General features: G+C 59.3%; 3 protein-coding genes across 3 annotated transcripts; all 3 read left to right on the top strand.

The window, feature by feature from the left end:
* Positions 1–11: 11 nt before the first annotated feature.
* On the top strand, positions 12–9006 carry RNF166 (ring finger protein 166). The gene is made up of 6 exons (XM_064160110.1): positions 12–207; positions 1539–1695; positions 3014–3126; positions 4116–4230; positions 4708–4815; positions 6336–9006. Exons 1-6 carry the CDS (start codon positions 32–34, stop codon positions 6399–6401), a joined length of 735 nt encoding a protein of 244 aa, XP_064016180.1. The 5' UTR covers positions 12–31; the 3' UTR covers positions 6402–9006.
* Positions 9007–9475: 469 nt separating this feature from the next.
* MVD (mevalonate diphosphate decarboxylase) lies at positions 9476–13956 on the top strand. The gene is made up of 11 exons (XM_064160109.1): positions 9476–9564; positions 10180–10389; positions 11075–11145; positions 11241–11355; positions 11439–11585; positions 11669–11868; positions 11998–12072; positions 12269–12487; positions 13013–13128; positions 13212–13320; positions 13712–13956. The coding sequence occupies exons 2-11, from the start codon at positions 10320–10322 to the stop codon at positions 13781–13783; spliced, it is 1194 nt and encodes a 397-aa protein (XP_064016179.1). The 5' UTR covers positions 9476–9564; positions 10180–10319; the 3' UTR covers positions 13784–13956.
* Positions 13957–15064: 1108 nt separating this feature from the next.
* On the top strand, positions 15065–17969 carry LOC135184211 (cytochrome b-245 light chain). The gene is made up of 6 exons (XM_064159778.1): positions 15065–15185; positions 16122–16191; positions 16415–16489; positions 16724–16807; positions 16884–16965; positions 17054–17969. Exons 1-6 carry the CDS (start codon positions 15128–15130, stop codon positions 17234–17236), a joined length of 552 nt encoding a protein of 183 aa, XP_064015848.1. The 5' UTR covers positions 15065–15127; the 3' UTR covers positions 17237–17969.
* Positions 17970–18211: the final 242 nt, after the last annotated feature.

Genomic DNA, 18211 nt, shown 5'->3' with positions numbered 1-18211 from the left:
CGCCTCCTCTTCTGTCGCCGCCGCCGCCGCCATGTTCCGGAGCCTGCTGGTGGCGGCGGCGCAGCGGCCACAGGCCCCGGCTGGATCCCCTCGGTCGCCGCTGCCCCCCGCCGGCCCCGCCACCGAGGCGCTGGAGGCCCAGTTCAGCTGTCCTATCTGCCTGGAGGTCTTCCACCGCGCCGTCGGCATCGCGGGCTGCGGGCACACGTGAGCCGGGGCCCCGGGGGCGGCAGTGGGGACCCCCAGGCCCGGCACGGCCACCTTCCGGGGCCGGGACAGCCGCGGTCAGAGGGCATACCATCTCTGGCACCGGGAGTCCTCCGGGCGTTCTGGCGTGGGATCCCAGCGCGTACAGGGTCTCCCATCCCACATTGGGACCTCCACCCCATTTCTCCGTTCGTTACCGGGACCCCCGTCCCAGCACGGAGACACTGTCCCAGCCTGCTACGGAGATCCGCGGCCTCCCCCTCAGGCCAGTGCCGGGGCTTCCATCCCAGCTCTGTACGAGGACTGACACCTCGCTCTCCAGTTCGGTACCGGGACCCCTGTCCCAAGCCCAGTGCCGGGATTCCCCGCTCGCTGCGGGGACCCTCATCCTGCCTCGCAGCTGATGTCTGGGCCGCTCTTCCAGCCGGGTTTGGGGACCCCCATTCTTTCTCCTCCTTGCAGCTCCGCAGGCTCCTGCCAGCACTCCCGGGCTCGATACCAGCACCCCCAGCCCACCTCCTGAGTGGTGCTTGACCTCCCTCCCTTCCTGCCGCTCAGCCCTGGGACCCTCTTCCCGTGCCCAGCAGCCCCCCGACACTGGGCACCATGCCCTAATCCTGAGCCCGTTCCCCTGCTTGGAAGCTGGGTGCTGCCCTTTCCCAGCCCACACCATGGTGCCCTCAGGGGTCCTTCCCATGCTGACCTCACCCTCTGCGTTCAGACCTGGGTCATGCCTCCAGGAGCTCCACCAGACTCTGCTCCCAGCACCCTGACACTGCCCACAGGGGTGCGAATCCTGCCGAGACCCCTGTGGGTGCCATGCCCTGCTCCCTTAGGCCCCCTGTGGTGCTGCCATGGAGAGCTGGGGTCTGTTGTCACCCCAGCGTTTCAGTGGCTCCTTGTGTCCCTTTCATGAGCTATTGTTTCCTGTGGAGGCTGTGGCTTTGCTTGCTGCCCCAGAGTGGTCTGTTTCCCGCTCACCTCCAGCTTATCTGGGGCTAGGGGCTGATGCTGGGGAGCTGGGACAAAATTGCTTTGTCCCCCTCGTGGCCACGACAGAGGCTTAGCAGCATCTCGTCCTCCACTGTGGGTGGCGTGAGCTGGGTGGGCAGGCTGAGGGGATGAGCTTGCTGTGACAACTGACCTGCCTGGCCTCCTTGCACCCTCTCCCAGACTCCCAGTTCGGTCCAGTTCTCCCAGTAGGGATGCCAATCCCTGCATTTCCTGGCTGCCCTGCAGCCGGGGGTGCACAGAAGTCCCCAGGAGTGGCGTTTTGGGGTCCCACTTCTCCTCCTGGGCTGGGCCGTGGACGCTGCTGTCTGTGCCCCCAGGTTTTGCGGGGAGTGCCTGCAGCCCTGCCTCCAAGTGCCGTCCCCTCTCTGCCCGCTCTGCCGCATGCCCTTCGACCCCAAGAAGGTGGAGAAGGCTTCCAGCGTGGAGAAACAGCTCTCATCCTACAAGGCTCCCTGCAGAGGCTGCAGCAAGAAGGTGAAGTTTGCTTGGAAGCTTGCTTGTCTCCATCCCACCGCGTCGGGAGGGGGTCTCCTGCTGTCCGCAGCTTGGTTTGGGGTCCCCAGAGTCGTACTGGTGAGGTGTGCTGTGTCCCCTGTGTGTCACAGCTGCTGCTGTGAGCCGGGCGGCAGGGCTGCGTGGAGATGAAGGTGCTCTCCTAGCTGCCTTTGTCAGCAGACTGCAGCTATTAATAGATAGTAGGACCTTCAAAAGCAGGTTGAGGTTTTCCTGCAGCATCAGAGAGGCTGAGAGTTGGCTCTGCTGTGGCTCCTGATGAGGATAAGGAATTGGAATCAGGGATTTTTTTTTGATCCAAGGCAATTTTGGGATCATCAGGCCCGAGCATTAACCCAGCACTGCCAGGGCTCCACTAGACAGTGTCCTTCAGCACCACGTCTGCATGGCTTTGGAACCCCTCCAGGAACAGGGACTCTGTGATGGTTTGGGTGTTACCTGCGCCCCCACTCTTACAAAATCACCCAGACTGGACATTCCAGTTTGCCTCAAACTAGCACAGACTCCATCCCTGCCCTGTGCAGCCTGGTCCAGGCCTTGATGATCCTCAAGGGGATGAAATTGTTCCTCATGCCCAACTAAACCTCCCCTGGTGCAACTTGAGGCCATTTTCTCTTACCCTGTTGCTTGTTCCTTGGGAAAAGAAAACAACCTCCTGCCTGGTTCCAGCCTCCTTTCAGGGAATTGTAAAGAGCCAGGAGGTCTCCCTTCAGCCTCCTTCTCTCCAGGCTGAACACCCCCAGGTGGCTCAGCCATGGATTAAGTGTTCATGAGCTGTCTTGAGGAGCTGTGGTCCCAGAGGCTGTGCAGAAGCTGAAACAGCAGCGTGGCCTGGCCCAGCCCAGGGCAGTCAGGTCTGGGATGATTCAAGGCCTGGCTGTGATGCTGTGATTCATGGATGCATCTCTGCTGCTGCACTTTCTGGCTTCCTTAACTTTGGGGATCTACTTGTAACTCCCTGACTGAAGCCCAGGAACCATCTCATGCTGTGTTGGAGCAGTTTGGTGTTTCCTTCTGTCAGCAGTTCCTCATTTGGAAAGGAAAATGGAGCTGGTGCTATGGTAGCACAGCTTTGGTGGCTTGTGTGTGACCTCTGGGGACACACGCAGCAGGCGCTCTCTGTCCTGTGAGGAAGGATGGGCTGGTGCAGCATTTCCACACCAGAGTGAGTCATCCTGCATAGCTGACCAAAGCTGCTCTCCTGAAGTGTGCTGGAGGGTCCAGTGCTGCACCTGGGAGTGCTGCAGCCTCCAGGAATGTTTCTTCTCTCCTCTTCCAGGTGACCCTGGCAAAAATGCGCTCTCACGTCTCGTCCTGCGCGAAGGTGCAGGAGCAGATGGCCAACTGCCCCAAGTTTGTTCCAGTTGTCCCCACGTCCCAGCCCATCCCCAGGTACTGCCATGTGTTGGGTAGGGAAGTGTGCCCCTCCTTGCAGTCTGCACTGGTCTTCTCTCCATCTTTGTTACAAGCACTGACATCTGAGGGTGTGTTTCAAAGTCGTGGAAATGTTTTGGTTGGAAGACACCTTTAAGGTCATCAAGCCCAGACATTAACCCAGCACTGCCAGGCCACCACAAAACCATGGCCCTCAGCACCACCTCTCCATGGCTTTGGAACACCTCCAGGGAGGGGGACTCCACCACTGTCCTGGACAGTCTGCTCCAGGCCTTGACAGCCCTTTCAGGGAAAGAATTGTTCCTCATGTCCAGCCTAAACCTCTTCTAGTGCAACTTGAGTCCGTTTCCTCCAATCCTGTCACATGTTCCTTGGTAGAGGAGGCCAACCTCCACCGGCCTCCAGCCTCCTTTTAGGCAGTTGTAGAGAGCCAGAAGTTCTCAGCCTCCTTTTCTCCAGGTTGAACAAACCTGGTTCCTTCAGCTGGTCCTCGAGGCTTGTGCTCTGCACCCTTCACCGGCTCCCTTACCCTTCTCCAGACCTGCTACAGCCCCTCTTGGAGCAGTGGACCCAGAGCTGAACCCAATATTGGAGGTGTAGCATCATCAGTTCCCAGTTACAGAGGCATGATCCCTGTCCTGGTCCTGCTGGCCACACTACTGCTGATCCAAGCCAGGACACTGGTGGCCTTCCTGGCCATCTGGGCACATGCTGGCTCATCCTCAGCTGGCTCTAGGCTGAATTAATCACAGCAAGAAGCATCAGCTCCTTCTCTTGCCATGCACCTACAGCCCCCATGCTGCCCCTTGTTTCAGAGCGTGGTGTGGGAGGGACAGGCCAAACCACTGGGGCTGGGGTGGGAATGGGCTGAGCTGGTGTCTGCTCTGGATGGGCGTCACAAAGCTGGCAGGGGCTGGACGAGTTAGTTGGAAGGACTCAATCCAGTCCTTTCCCAAGGGGTCTGAGCTCATCCTCACCATCTTTAGCAACATTCCCAACCGCTCGACGTTCGTCTGCCCATACTGCGGGACCCGGAACTTGGACCAGCAGGAGCTGGTGAAGCACTGCATGGAGAACCACCGCAACGACCCCAACAGAGTGGTGAGTGGCACTGGGCTGGGCTGCTCCTCGAGAGGGTACCTCCTGGAAGTCCAAATATGGCACAGCTGATGCCCCACCTGAGGCCAGCTGCTGCGTTTTCAGCTGGTTGGTTTTAAGTCCCTTTGGCAGGACCTACCTCTGCTTGCTTTGTTAGAGGTGCCTGTAACCTGGAAGGTGCAGGATTTCCTTTCCCCATCCCTGCTGGGTTGGCTGTGGTGGAGGACTTGCAGCTCTGGCACCATCTCAGAGATGTTTAAAGTGCGGTTAAAAAGCAGCTTGAGCCACATTGCAGAGGTTCTGTGCACTGCAAGATCTGCTCAAGGCAGGCTGAGGGACCCCTTGTTTAGCACATCCCCTGCAGATCACTGTCAGAAAGGGGGCATGTGCTTCTTTGATGGGTAGAGGTGGAGGGCTTTGTGGCCACAAGTCATAGTTGCCCTTCAGGTCGCGGTTGTCCTTCATCCCTACCTGCTGCAGGTGTGCCCTGTCTGCTCAGCCATGCCCTGGGGGGACCCCAGCTACAAAAGTGCCAACTTCCTCCAGCACCTCCTCCACAGGCACAAGTTCTCCTATGACACCTTTGTGGTGAGTACCTTGAATACAGCCCTGAGCCAAACCGGGTTCGTGTTCCCCATGTCCCATGCCAGGTGTAGTGCTCTTCCCAGGGCGTGAGGGCATGGATCCTCCTTGGAGACAGGTGGCACACACCTGTAAGCCCATTTGAGAGACCTCTGGGGGGGGTGTTCTTGAGCTGGTTGTCATCAGACATGAAGAAGAGGTTTCTGAAGGAACAGAGGAAGATGTTCCCACTCTCCTTGAAGATGAGTTATTTCCTCCTCGTGCTCCATTAAACTCTTCCCCTGAGGAATAGTAACACAAAAGCTCTTTTCTTTGGGCTTTGACAAGCAGTGGGAGGGGAGCAGCCCAGCCTTGGGGCTCTGAGGGGGAATCTGGCTGCTGCTGCTGCATGTTGAGGGGGGTTATTCATGGCCCACTTTCTGGGGGTTCACTGACCCCTCCTGTGTGGAGTGAAGATGTGACTGCCCAGCCTGGGCTGTAGGGAGCCAGGGGAGGTTTTGTTAGTTAGCATCTTGGTTTTAGTGCAGTGCTGTTAGATGAAATCAGCATGGTTTGCATGGGAGGTGACCTTTAAAGGTTATCCAGACCAACCTCCCTGCAGTCAGCAGGGACATCTGCAACTAGAGCAGGCTGCTCAGAGGCCCAAACAACCTGACCTGGAATGGTCCCAGGGATGGGACATCTTCCATCTCTCTGGGCAGCTTGGGGCAGGGTCTCACCATCTTCAGTGTTTTAAAAAAAATCTCTTATATCTCATCTGAATCCCTCTCTTTTAGCTCTGTCAATACTTGGGGGGGTTGTTTTCCCTGATGTCTTCCCTGATACTGCATCTAGCTCTGAAGTTGTCAGCACAGGAGAGACACAGACTTGATAGAGCAGGGCCAGAGCAGGCCACGACAATGATGAGAGGGCTGGAACCCCAGGCTGAGAGTTGGGGTTGTTCAGCCTGGAGAAGAGAAGGTTCCAGGGAGATCTTCTGGTGGCCTTTCAGGACTTAAAGGGTCTGAGAAGAAAGCTGAGGAGAAACTTTTTAGCAGGGCCTCTTGTGACAAGCCAAGGGGTGATGGTTTGAACTAAAAGAGGGAGATTCAGGCTGGGTAGAAGGAAGAATTTTTTTATGCTGAGAGTGGTCAGACCCTGGTCCATGTTGCCCAGAGATGCTCCATCCGTGGAACCATTGCAGCTCAGGTTGTCTGGGACTGTGAGCTAGTTGTAGACATCCCTGATGACTGCATGGCAGTTGGACTAGATGACCTTTAAAGGTCCCTTCCAAGTCAAACTATACCATGGTTCTGTGATCCTGCCCAGTGCCAGGTCTAAGAGCAAGGCTGGTGCTGGCAGATCGCAGGCAGGAAAGGGTCCATGGGCACAAAGGGCACCCAAAAAAAAAAGCACAGCATTCCTGTGTGCCAGAGGAGATGGAGGCTCACAGCCTCGGTGGGACCACAAAGAGCAGGGGTGACTTTGTGCCTGCTGTGGGTGCCCTGGCTGTGCCAGCTCTCCTGAGCACCCCTCTCTCTCTCCAGGACTACAACATCGATGAGGAGGCAGCGTTGCAGGCTGCCCTGGCACTGTCTCTGTCTGAGAACTGAGGCTGACCACGAGCATCGCTTTGGAACCCCCCTCACCACCCTGACTCCTTTTGCACACTCAGCCTTCCTGCCAGGGAGGCCCAGACCTCATCAGTCCCCCCAGAGACCCGCTGCTGCCTCTCTTCCTTCTCCTCTTTAGCCAAAGTCCACCTTGTTGAAGAAGGTGGAGGCTCTTTGGCATCGTGCTGGACTGGTGAGAGCAGAGTCATCCACCTGCTGCCAGGAGGAGAGAGGAATCGGTACTGAACTCCTCGGTTGGGGTTTGGACCACTCCTCGGTTGGGGTTTCCTCTCCCTGTTTGGATTGTCTGCCTGTACCCAGACCTATTTATTAGGAGATGCTTTTTGGCACTATTTGTCTCTCTGTTGCAGCTGAGTAGGTACCTAAACCTCTGATGCGTTTCATGCCAAAATGCCCTGATTGGCATGGAATCATCCACCTCCTCCCTGAAAGGGAAGGAAGCAGCACGGAGCATCTTGGTCTTGTTTGGTTTTGATTTTTTTTTTAAGACTACAAAGCTATTTCCAGAGACATCAGCAGGCAGGAGCTGCCTCTTTGCCTGCTGCTGCCCGGGTTGGGTTGAATCCCCGGGGCAAAATGATTGCCCTCGTGTGCAGCGGGTTCGGAGGAGTCCGTTTGGATGGCATCCAGTGAAACTCCACTTCCTTCTTTTGTACCAGCTCTTGTGATACTGAGCTCTTGCTTTTTATTTTCTACATGTCCTCGGTGTGATGCCTTTTTCCACCTTTTGTAGAGCAAGGACAGAAGCTGTTAACTCTTCACGCTGCAATATCTGTCACGGGGGACCAGTATTTTTATGGAGCACTATTAAGAGAAGTTCTATTTTTTAAAGCAAACCCCAAGCAAACCAACAGGCTGCGGCTGTGAAATCTGCTGGCAAGCAGGACCCAGACCCTGGGGCTGGCAGGTGGGACCATGGGGAGCATGTGCATCCTCTCTGGTTGTTTCTGGGCTCTTCTCTTTTGTTGCTGTGTTCCTTTGTGGGCAGGCGGTGATGGAGGAGAGGCTGGGTCAGAGCAGCACCTTGTGGGCTGGAGGAGCTGGTGCTGAGCTGCCTTTTTGAGGAGCAGCAGTAGCAATTGTATTGTGACCACTAACCTTTGGGGTGCATTCTACCTACTTAATGCTCTCTGAGGTACATTCTTGGGGTCAGTAACCCTCTCTGGGGCACATTCCCCTGCCCACTAACCCTCTTTGGGGTGTCTTCTGCCCACTGGCCCTCTCTGAGGCATGTTTTCTGCCCACTAACCCTCTTTGGGGTGCCTTCTGCCCACTAACCCTCTCCAGGACATGTGTTTGAGCTCTTGATGGCTTAATCTTGCAGGCAGAGCTCCGTGGCAGTGCTGGATGTGGCCATGGGCAGGGTGTAATCCAGCGTGGTGGCTTTCCAGATGGTATTCTGCAGTAATCCGGAGCAGGCAGGTTAGTTGTGGCACGCTGACGCTTGGTCTGGGTGATGGGTCTGCAGGAGGGATATCTGCCCACTCAAGACCCCAGTACTGAGTGTGTCATCCCCCTGAAACGGGATTGTGTCTCCCTCTTCCTGGGAATATGGCACAACTGGGCAGATGTTGATCCAAGAGGTGCTCCGCAGCATCCTGGTGACCTGTCCCTCCTGATCCTTTGCCTGCTGCTTGTGGAGTCTGCTGGGCTGGGTGAGGGTGGCAGAAAGATCTGTCATGACCCATCTGAAGGGTCGTTGCTGGTGCTGGGGGTGAGGAGCTCTGTGCTGGGGCCCTCCCACCCCTCAAGGTCACAGCAGTGACGGGATCAGCCCAAAGCTCTGGGTGAAGGAACCGCGAGCATGGGTGAGCAATCCCTCTGCCCCTCTCTGGATGGGTAAGTGCCCTTCTGTGGTTTCTCCAAGGCCTGGCTCTGGCTCTGCTCTAGCAATACCCTCTTATTTTGTACTTTGGATTCGATCAGTACTGGCTGTGTTTCGGGGGCTTTGAAGCTCCCCTGTGCCACTGGCAGCCCTACAAGTGGGCAGAGACCATTTGCTCTCCTAGCAGAGGGCAGGGAAAGGGCTGGAGCTGCTCCACTCCCCTCCACTGAGCTAGGCTAGCAAGGAGGGATGAGATCTTCTATTACCAGCCTGACACCTGCCCAGCCCAGGAGATGCCCTTGATGCACCCAAGATCATGGGTGGGCATCTCCCTGAAGGGGCCCAGGAGGGTTTTCCTATCCCATCCTCAACTGGGATCCTCTGTTCCTGGGGCAGCCTCCACCAGAACTGTCTTACTCCTCTTCCTCCTCCTCTTCTTTTGCCCCACAGCACCAGAGCAGGGGCAACAACGGCTGCTTTTGTAAAGCACTTTAAGGTCCAGGCTGCATGGGCGGCTCCTGCTTGTCCTCTCTTGGCAGGGGCTCAGTTGTGCCTGCTGCCAGCTGGGCTGTGCCCTGCCAGGAGCTCCGCCGTGCCGCCGGCCGTGCTCGTGTCAGTGTTAGCCACCACTTTTTTTGCAGAACTTGAACTTTTAACTAGACCCTACTGTTTTTTGAAGAAGAAGAAAAAGAAGAAGAAAACAGACAACCTTCTTTGTAGCAAAGCATTTTTTCTCAATAAAGGCAGTTTCATCCACCAGTTAGTCTCCTTCTGCAGTCCCTGCCCACAGTTCTGGGGTTCAGGAGGTGACTGGCAGTGGGTGCCACCTGCCCTGGCTTCTCTGTGCTGCTTCTTTCCCAAAGACAGGGCTTGCGTCCACTGTTTTGTCACCTCCTCACTTGATGGTGCCAGCATGGGATTGGGCACTGTCATTTCATCACCTGTGCTCCTCCTCTCTGTTGTGGGATCTCCTTCAACCTGCTGCCCCAGCCCTTTTCTTCGCCCAGCCCAAGCACTTCCCAGCTTGCTCTCCCAGTGCCAAGTGTCTAAACTTGCTGGGAGCTTGTGTGCTGCTGGAGAGGTCCCCCTGTGCCTATCCCAGTACCTTCTCACCTGCACGCACTGCTGGTGGCAGCCATGCCCCCTCCTTAGCAGCCAGGTATTGGCACTCAGAGCGGGGGTGCTTGGCACCATGTCTCATCCCCAAAGCATTGCTGTCCTTCTGCAGGTGTTCCCAAGAGGTGTCCTGGCTCTGAGCCCCTGTGCGGTTCCTGAGGGCCATGGGATGGCTCTACACATCTGATCCCTCCAACCTGGGTATGTGCTGCACCCGTGCCCCCCTCCCTGGTGTCCCAGCCACTGGTGTCCTCTCAGAGTGGTATGGATGTTCGCCTTTGTGCTGGCCAGGGCATGGCTTCTGTCCCAGTGGCAGTCTTGGAGACTCCAGGGCCAGAACTGGTGGTGATGAGGAACTACTTTGTCTGCTGCTCAGCTCTCCCTGGCATTTGGGGCCAGGAGGGCAGCGTGGTGTAGGGAACAGGTGTGTGCATGCAGACACCGGGAGTGCTGGGGTGGCACTGAAGCACTTGGAGGGTCACTGGGAGGTGTCGGGTACAGGAGCTGTGGGGAGCACTGGGAGTACCAGAGACACACCGGGGCCGTGGGAGCAGTGCTGGGCTAGCAGGTGGAGCTGGTGCGCCGGGATCGTGAGGGCACGGGGATATTTAAGTACCGGGCCTGCTGGGAGGGCTGGGGGCTGCGAGGACATTAGGAGCACGGGGGGCACTGCCATGCTGGGGACGGCGGAGCCGGTGGCGGCGCGGAGAGGGCCGCGGCAGAGCTGCTCCGGCCTGAGCGGCCCCCGCACGCCCGGCCCAGCGCCGGCTGGGGGCGGGGCCTGCCTGTGGCCTGATCGCTGCTATTGGTCGCTAGGAGCCGAGCGCCGCGCACTGGCCAATAGCAGGGCAGAGGTGCGCCACAGGTGACGGCCACGTGGGTGGCGCGGCGGCGGGGCTGGATGCCAGCGCCCACAGGCCCGAGCCCGGCAGCGCCCCGGGGCCGGCGGCAGCGCCATGGCGGAGGAACGGCCGCTCGCCGTCGTCACCTGCACGGCCCCGGTCAACATCGCCGTCATCAAGTACTGTGAGTGCCGGAACCCCTCGCTGGGCTGGGACTGCGTGGGGGCGGGGGTGGGGGTGAGCACAGAGGCTGACGGGCCGTGCCATGCTGCGTTGTGCCCTGCCCAGCAGTGCCCTGCCGTGCTGTGCCATGCCCAAGCAGTGCCCTGCCGTGCTGTGCCCTGCCCAAGCAGTGCCCTGCCGTGCTGTGCCGAGCTGTGCTATGTTATGTCGTGCCATGCTGCTTCGTGCTATGCTTTGCCATGTCCAGTGGTGCCGTGACAAGCTGTGATGTGCTGTACTGGACTTAACCTGTGTCACGTCAAGCTGTGCCATGCCCAGGACTGTCATGCCAAATTGTGCCATGCTGGGCTATGCCATGCCATGCCATGTCAAGTGATACTATGCCATGCTATGCTGTGCTAAGCTGTGCTGTGCTTTGTTGTGCCGTGCTATGCTCTGCCACTCTGCTATGCCAAGCTATGTCATGTCAAGTGATATTATGTGATGCCAAGCAATGTTGTGCCATACCAAGCTGCGCCATGCTCAGTTATGCCATGTGATGCTGTAGTGTGCCAAGTCAACTCCTGCCGAACTGTAATATCCTGTGCATTTCGTGGTTTGCTGTGCCAAGGCAACTTATGACAAGTTGTACCTTGCCGTGCCAAGCCAGCCATGCCTGTCAGGCCATGCCATGCCATTTCTTGCAGGGGGCAAGCGGGACAATGACCTCATCCTGCCCATCAACTCCTCCCTGAGCGTGACACTGCACCAGGACCAGGTCGGTGTGGGGTCAGAGTGGCCCCTTTGCCCTTGTCGTGCCCCACCCCAGACCATGCAGGGTGGAATTGACCCCCATGCCCATCTCCCTGGCAGCTGAAGACCACCACCACAGCTGCCGCCAGCCGCCACTTCACCAAGGACCGTCTGTGGCTCAATGGGGAGGAGGTGGACGTGGGGCAGCCCCGGCTGCAGGCTTGTCTGCAGGAAGGTAGGGGTGTCCCCCAACCCTGGGCACCCTGGGTAGGGCATCCCCTGTTCTGCCCCCGACACGTGGCTCCTGTCTCCTCACAGTGCGCCGCCTGGCCCGTAAGCGCCGAGGTGGCAGCTCTGAGGATGTGGCTCCGCTCAACCTCTCCTACAAAGTCCACATTGCCACCCAGAATAACTTCCCCACCGCCGCCGGCTTGGCGTCCTCCGCTGCCGGCTACGCCTGCCTGGGTGAGTGACTGGGGACGTTGTGGGGCACAAGGGTGGGGGTGACAGCACTGTCTCACATCTCTCACCCTGTTGCACGCCTGCAGTGTCGGTGCTGGCGCGGCTGTACGGCGTGGAGGGCGAGCTGTCGGAGGTGGCGCGGCGCGGCTCAGGCAGCGCTTGCCGCAGCATGTTGGGAGGCTTCGTGGAGTGGCGCCGGGGCGAGCGACCCGATGGCAAGGACAGCCTGGCCCAGCAAGTGGCCCCCGAAACGCACTGGCCGGAGCTCAGGGTCCTCATCCTGGTGGTGAGGAGCGTGGGTGGGATTTGAGGGGAGGGTCCTGGGAGAAACCCCAACCCTGTGTGGTTGCAGACCCTGAGACTCGGTGGGCTCAGAGCTGGGGGTCATGTGCCACTATCTGTTCCTCCTGTCCAGGTCAGTGGGGAGAAGAAGCAGGTGGCCAGCACAGCAGGGATGCAGACCAGCGTGGACACCAGCCCCTTGTTGAAGGTATGGGGACAGTGGGTCTCATACTGCCCAGGGCAGGGTTTGGGGTCCCATGTCCCTTAGAAGAGGGACATTTCTCCATGCTGGGAGGCACCGAATGGGAGTATGAAGGCGGTGGTTGCGTGGCTACCCAAATGAAGCCCAAAGGGTCACAATTGTTCTCAGAGTGGGTTTGACCATGACCCACCTGCCTTGGCAGCACCGAGCTGAGGTAGTGGTTCCAGAACGCCTGGAGCTGATGATGCGGCACATCCGGGAGCGGGACTTCGAGGGCTTTGGGCAGCTCACCATGAAGGACAGCAACCAGTTCCATGCCACTTGCCTCGACACCTTCCCTCCCATCTTCTACCTCAATGACCTCTCACGGCACATCATTGCCCTGGCACATCGCTTCAATGCTCATCATGGATCCACCAAGGTACTCGTATGGCTCCATGGAGCTCCCAGCTTGCTGTGGTGCTGTGCCTCCTCACCGTGTCCCTGTGTCCCCCACCACAAGGCTCCCAGCTTGCTGTAGTGCTGTGCCTCCTTACCGTGTCCCTGTGTCCCCCACCACAAGGCTCCCAGCTTGCTGTAGTGCTGTGCCTCCTCACCGTGTCCCTGTGTCCCCCACCACAAGGCTCCCAGCTTGCTGTAGTGCTGTGCCTCCTTACCGTGTCCCTGTGTCCCCCACCACAAGGCTCCCAGCTTGCTGTAGTGCTGTGCCTCCTCACCGTGTCCCTGTGTCCCCCATCACAAGACTCCCAGCTTGCTGTGGTGCTGTGCCTCCTCACCGTGTCCCTGTGTCCCCCATCACAAGGCTCCCAGCTTGCTGTGGTGCTGTGCTCCCTCACGTCCTTCACCACAGAGGTCCTGATTTGCTGTGGTGTCATGGTCCCTCAGCGTGTCCCCTACAACAAGACTCCCAGTGACAGAGTCCATCACCATGTCCCCCTCGCCACAGGTAGCCTACACCTTTGACGCTGGCCCCAACGCAGTCATCTTCACGCTGGCTGACACTGTGGCCGAGTTTGTGGAGGTGGTGAGATGCAGCTTCCCCCCTGCCATCAACGGGGACCAGTAAGGCCAATCCCATCTCTTACTGGGGGAACAGTGGGCTGGTGGTGGTGGGGTCAGGACTGAGGGTGTGGCCATGCCCACAGGTTTGTGCGGGGGCTGCCCGTTGGCTCGGCAGTGCTGCCAGAGGAGCTGCTGGCGGCGGTGGTGAGGGAGCCGGTGCCAGGGGCTGTCCAGTACATCCTGCACACCAAGGTATGGGGCTGGGGGGGATCTGGGACCCATCTGCTGGGCTTGTCCCCACTCCCAGGGCTGCATATGGGACCCCACCCCTCTCCCCAAGCGTGTACAGGGCCCTGTTCCCATCCCCAGGGCTGTGTGTGGGACCCCATCCCTGTCCCCAGAGATGGACAGGACCCCATCTTTATCCCCAGAGTCCTGTGTGGGACCCCCCATCCCTGTCCCCATACTGAGAGGAGTGTGTGGGAGCCCATCTGTAGACAGTGGTGTGACCCACAGGGTGGACTTTGCTGGGGTCTGTGGGTCGCAGAGCTGCCCCATAGCCCCAGTGTGTGGGGGGTAGCTGCAGAAACAGGGGCTCCCCTGCTGTCTCCTGCTGTTCCTAAACACATCTCCTGCCCCACAGCCTGGCCCTGGCCCCCAGTTTGTGGACGACCCCAGCCAGCACCTCCTGGGAGCAGATGGGCTGCCCCGCTGAGCCCTAGGGACGGCCGTGACACGCCGAGGAGGAGCTCTGTCTGCTGCTGCCACCCGGGGGACTCAGGGTGCTGAGCCCACCTGGTGCTAAACTGTCCCCAGCCCTGGGGCAGGATGTGAGCCCCCGGCTGGTTTTTACTCTTTTGTAAGGAAATAAGAGAGTTTCTGACATTTTCTGGTGGTGGTTTGGGGTGTTTGGGCTCTGCAGCCAAAATGTACCTGGTCCTATCCCCCTTGTGTGGCACCTGTCACCCCACATGGCCCCTGTCCCCATTCAAAGCCCACCGTGGGGCTGCTCCTGTCCTGTTCCCCACACTGGCCCTGCTGAGACTGATTAGGGAGGCACAAAAATGATTAAGGAAGTTGAACATCTTCCTTATGAGGGGAGGCTGAGGGAGCTGGGGCTTGTTAGCTTGGAGAGGAGGAGACTAAAGAGTGACCTCATTCATGTTTATATGTGCATGGTGAGTGCCAGGAGGCTGGAGCCAGGCTCTGCTCAGTGATGCCCAGTGACAGGACAAGGGGCAATGGGTGGAAGCTGAGGCATAGGAGGTTCCATGTGAACCTGAGGGGGAATTTTTTCGCTGTGAGGGTGACAGAGCACTGGCACAGGCTGCCCAGGCAGGTTGTGTAGTCTCCTTCTCTGGAGGTACTTGGGAACCATCTGGTGTGTTCCAGTGTGGTCTGCTCTAGGTGATCCTGCTCTGGCAAGGGGGCTGGACCCTATGATCTTTCGAGGTGCCTTCCAGCCCCTGACATTCTATGATTCTGTCACCCCTAAATAGCCTCTGGTACCTTGTGTCCCTGCCGAGATTGATTCTGTCCCCTCACAGGTCCCCTTTCCCTCCAAGTCCTTTGTGAGGCTGATCCTGCCCCCCGGCACCTGGCCCCTGACCCTTGTGTGTCCACTGACTCCACTATGTCCCTTGCAGGACTGATCCTTGTCCCTGAGAGGTCCCTGCTGTGGCTGATCTTATCCCCTTGTGACCCCTTTGTCACTCTGCCTTGTCCTCTGTCCTGCTGTGTCCCTTACGGGACTGATCCTGTCCCTCTTGCACGCTCCTTGTCACCCTGTCCCCCCTCACTGGATTTACCTTGTCCCTTCACACCCACCCCACGTGTCCGCCTGCTGTTCCTGGTGAGGCTGCTCCTCCACGCGCCTTGTGGGGCCGCTGTGTGCCCCGCGGGCCTCTGCCCTGTCCCCTCCGGGGGGCACGGCCTGTGTCACGGGGGCGGGGCCTGCCGGGAAGGGGCGGGGCCTGTGCGAGGGGGCGGGGCCGGCTCAGCCCGTGCTCCCGCGGCTGCCTTCCGGGTCGGGGCGAACCGAGCCGAGCGGGACCGAGCCATGGGGCAGATCGAGTGGGCCATGTGGGCCAACGAGCAGGCGCTGGCGGCCGGGCTCAGTGAGTGTGGGGGGCGGGGATGGGCTGGCCGTAGGTCCTGGGCGTGCGGGGAGTTCACGGGATAAGGGTCCCGTGGCTGCCGGGCTCCGTGAGAGCGGGGGGCGGAGGGTGGGCTACAGAGGTGCTGCGGTTTCCGAGGGTGCCGGGATAGCGCAACCCGAGACGCCGGGGACAACCGGAAAGTCCCCGTCCCGCTGGGGATGCGCAGAGCGAGAGGCTCCTCTTCCTCCTCCTGCCCCTCTTTCTTCTCTTCCTCCTTCTCCTTCCCCTCCCTAGCTCTCCTCGTCCTTCGCCTTTCTCTCTTTTCTTTCTCTTTCCTTCTCTTGCCACTCTCCTCCTCCCTTACTCCTTTCCCCTCTCTTCGTCCCCCTCTTTCCCCTCTCTTCGTCCCCCTCTTTCCCCTCTCTTCGTCCCCCTCTTTCCCCTCTCTTCGTCCCCCTCTTTCCCCTCTCTTCGTCCCCCTCTTTCCCCTCTCTTCGTCCCCCTCTTTCCCCTCTCTTCGTCCCCCTCTTTCCCCTCTCTTCGTCCCCCTCTTTCCCCTCTCTTCGTCCCCCTCTTTCCCCTCTCTTCGTCCCCCTCTTTCCCCTCTCTTCGTCCCCCTCTTTTCCTCCTTGTCCACCTCTTCCTCCTCTTTCTTTCCTCTCTTTCCCCCTCCTACATTTCCTGCCCATGCAGGAGTAGCCAGGGGGTCCAAAGCTCATGGTGGAGCTGACAAGTGGCCAGCAGAACAAAAAACTCCCCCAGAGCCCCCCAGTCAGGGGGGAGCCCCCCATTTCCCTTCCCCGCATCCAGAAGGGATCCACAGAGCATCTCCCCAGCATCCCTGGAGCCGTAATCCCGGATGTGGGGGCCTGCATCCTGCTTTGGGGGCCGTATGCTGACATGGGGGATTGTACCGCTAGTCGGGGACCCCACTCTGCGCCTCTGTCCCCACAGTCATGCTGACAGGTGGGATCGTGGCCGTGGCAGGGCAGTTCAAGGGGTGGTACTTCGCAGCCTACGCCATGTATCCTTCCGGAGAGGGTGCTCGGGATGCAGGGAAAAACCCTGCCCTGGTTCAGGTGGGATGCAGAAACTCGCACCTGGGGGGAGACATCTTCATCCTCCTCTCACTCTGGGACCAAACCACTGTTTCCCTTTCCTCACCAACCCTATTTCTGGGGCTGAGGATTGTACCTAGGGGCTCATTGTGGCCCTCAGCAGCCCTTTCCTTGACTCCCCCCCGGCAGCGCGGCAGGCATCTTGGTCTGCCTGCTTGAGTACCCCAGGAGCAAGCGGCAGAAGGGCTCCACCATGGAGAGGTGGTAAGTGATGTGTGTCCCCCGCCCCTGGCGCTGGGCGTCGTGGGACACTCCCCACGCACAGAAACGTAGCTCCAGGGGTGGGGGCAGTGGGGTGGGTGCAGGGCTGGATCCCACAAGTGGATTCCTTGGGGTGCACCATGCAGGGACAGGGTGGAAATGGGGGTCCATCAGGGCTGGAGGGTTCCCCTCAAGGTGGGGGCAGCCCTTCTGACCCCCCCCAGTGTTGTTCTACAGTGGCCAGAAGTACTTGACAGCAGTGGTGAAGGTGTTTGGGCCCCTCACGAGGAATTACTACATCCGAGCTATCCTGCATGCTGCGTAAGTGGGGTTGGGGTTGGGATCGGGGTCCAGTCGCCCCCTTACTCCCCCCCTCACCCCCACATTCCTCACACAGCCTGGCTGTCCCTGCTGGTTTCCTCCTCTCCACCATCCTGGGCACCGTCTGCCTGGCCATCGCAAGTGGCATCTACCTGCTGGTGAGTGCAGAGTGGCTTTGGCAGGGGTGGATGGTGGATTTTGGGGGACACGCCCCCCCGCCATGACCACCCCCCCGTGGCTTTGCAGGCGGCAGTGCGTGGGGAGGAGTGGAGACCCATCGAGCAGAAGCCTCGGGAGCCACTGCACAAGGTGGAGACCATCAAGCAGCCACCCAGCAACCCCCCGCCCCGGCCCCCCGCCGATGCCCGCAAGAAGCAGCCGGCAGAGGTGGGGGGGCAGGTGAACCCCATCCCTGTCGAGGCTGAGTAATGGGGCTGGGGGCTCACACCTCTCTATGCTGCTGCTGCTGTGCCGCTCGTGCTGCTGCTTCCCAGCTGCACCCTGGCCCCTCAGCAGGGGAAAATTGGGGTGCCTGGCTCCTGGGGATCCTCAAGTCCTTGGGGATCATCAGTTCCCCCTGGGCTCTCCTGCCCAAATTCCCAGGGATTCTCAGCTTGTCAGGGAGTTATCCAGCTCCTGTGGGCTCCCAACCTCATGGAGATCCCCACACTTTCAGGGATGCTCAGCTCCCTGGTGGATCCTCACCTCTTGGGGATCCCCCAAATCCTGAGGGTGCTCAGCTCCATGAGGGGCCTCAGTTCCTGAGGATGCCCAGGTCAGCTCCCCAAAATATCTGCAGATCCCCAGGGATGCTCAGCATTCTGGGGAGGTCCCCAGCTCCTAGAGATCTCTAAATCCCTGAGGATGCTCAGCTACCCAAGTAATTCTCAGCTCTCCAAGGTATCCCCAAGAATGTTTAGCTCCCTGTGGAAGCCCCCACTCTCCAGACAGCCTCCATTTCCTCAGAGGACCCTCAAATCCCTGTGGAACCTCAGCTCTGTGGGGGATCTCCAGCTCCCTGAGAGGTCCCCAGGCCCTGCAGCCCCAGGGGTGAGGGAATGAGGTTCCTCTGCTCCTCCTGCCAGCACTCGCTGGGTTTTTGTCACTTCTGCCATTGCTGTTGCAATAAAAGGTGGGCAAGGCTCCGGCTCCCCTGACTAAATTGGCTGCTCGTGGCTTGGGTGAGTGGTGGACACTTTGCTGGCTGAAAAGCTGGCTGATGGCTGGTCCCTTGTGGTGCTCCTCAGGGCTCAGTACTGGGACAAGGCATCCGTATCAGTGGGCTGGATGAGCAGACTGAGGCACCCTCAGCCAGCCTGCAGATGACACTAAGCTGGGAGGGAGTGTTGATGTGCTGGAGCCTGGGAAGGAGCTACAAAGGGAGCTGGCCAGGCTGGAATGATG

The sequence above is a fragment of the Pogoniulus pusillus genome, chromosome 20, assembly GCF_015220805.1.
Source record: "Pogoniulus pusillus isolate bPogPus1 chromosome 20, bPogPus1.pri, whole genome shotgun sequence".
Lineage (NCBI taxonomy): Eukaryota > Metazoa > Chordata > Aves > Piciformes > Lybiidae > Pogoniulus > Pogoniulus pusillus.
Note: the sequence above shows the minus strand (reverse complement) of the source record. Positions and strands in the feature narration are given on the sequence as shown.

Coding starts and splice junctions, on each gene's coding strand:
- MVD (XM_064160109.1), top strand. CDS start 10,320: ATGGCGGAGGAACGGCCGCTCGCCGTCGTCACCTGCACGGCCCCGGTC. Junction 11,146..11,240: donor TGACACTGCACCAGGACCAG/GTCGGTGTGGGG, acceptor TCTCCCTGGCAG/CTGAAGACCACCACCACAGC. Junction 11,869..11,997: donor TCAGGGTCCTCATCCTGGTG/GTGAGGAGCGTG, acceptor CCTCCTGTCCAG/GTCAGTGGGGAGAAGAAGCA.
- RNF166 (XM_064160110.1), top strand. CDS start 32: ATGTTCCGGAGCCTGCTGGTGGCGGCGGCGCAGCGGCCACAGGCCCCG. Junction 3,127..4,115: donor ACGTCCCAGCCCATCCCCAG/GTACTGCCATGT, acceptor CACCATCTTTAG/CAACATTCCCAACCGCTCGA. Junction 4,816..6,335: donor TCTCCTATGACACCTTTGTG/GTGAGTACCTTG, acceptor CTCTCTCTCCAG/GACTACAACATCGATGAGGA.
- LOC135184211 (XM_064159778.1), top strand. CDS start 15,128: ATGGGGCAGATCGAGTGGGCCATGTGGGCCAACGAGCAGGCGCTGGCG. Junction 16,192..16,414: donor TACTTCGCAGCCTACGCCAT/GTATCCTTCCGG, acceptor CCCCCCCGGCAG/CGCGGCAGGCATCTTGGTCT. Junction 16,808..16,883: donor CGAGCTATCCTGCATGCTGC/GTAAGTGGGGTT, acceptor TTCCTCACACAG/CCTGGCTGTCCCTGCTGGTT.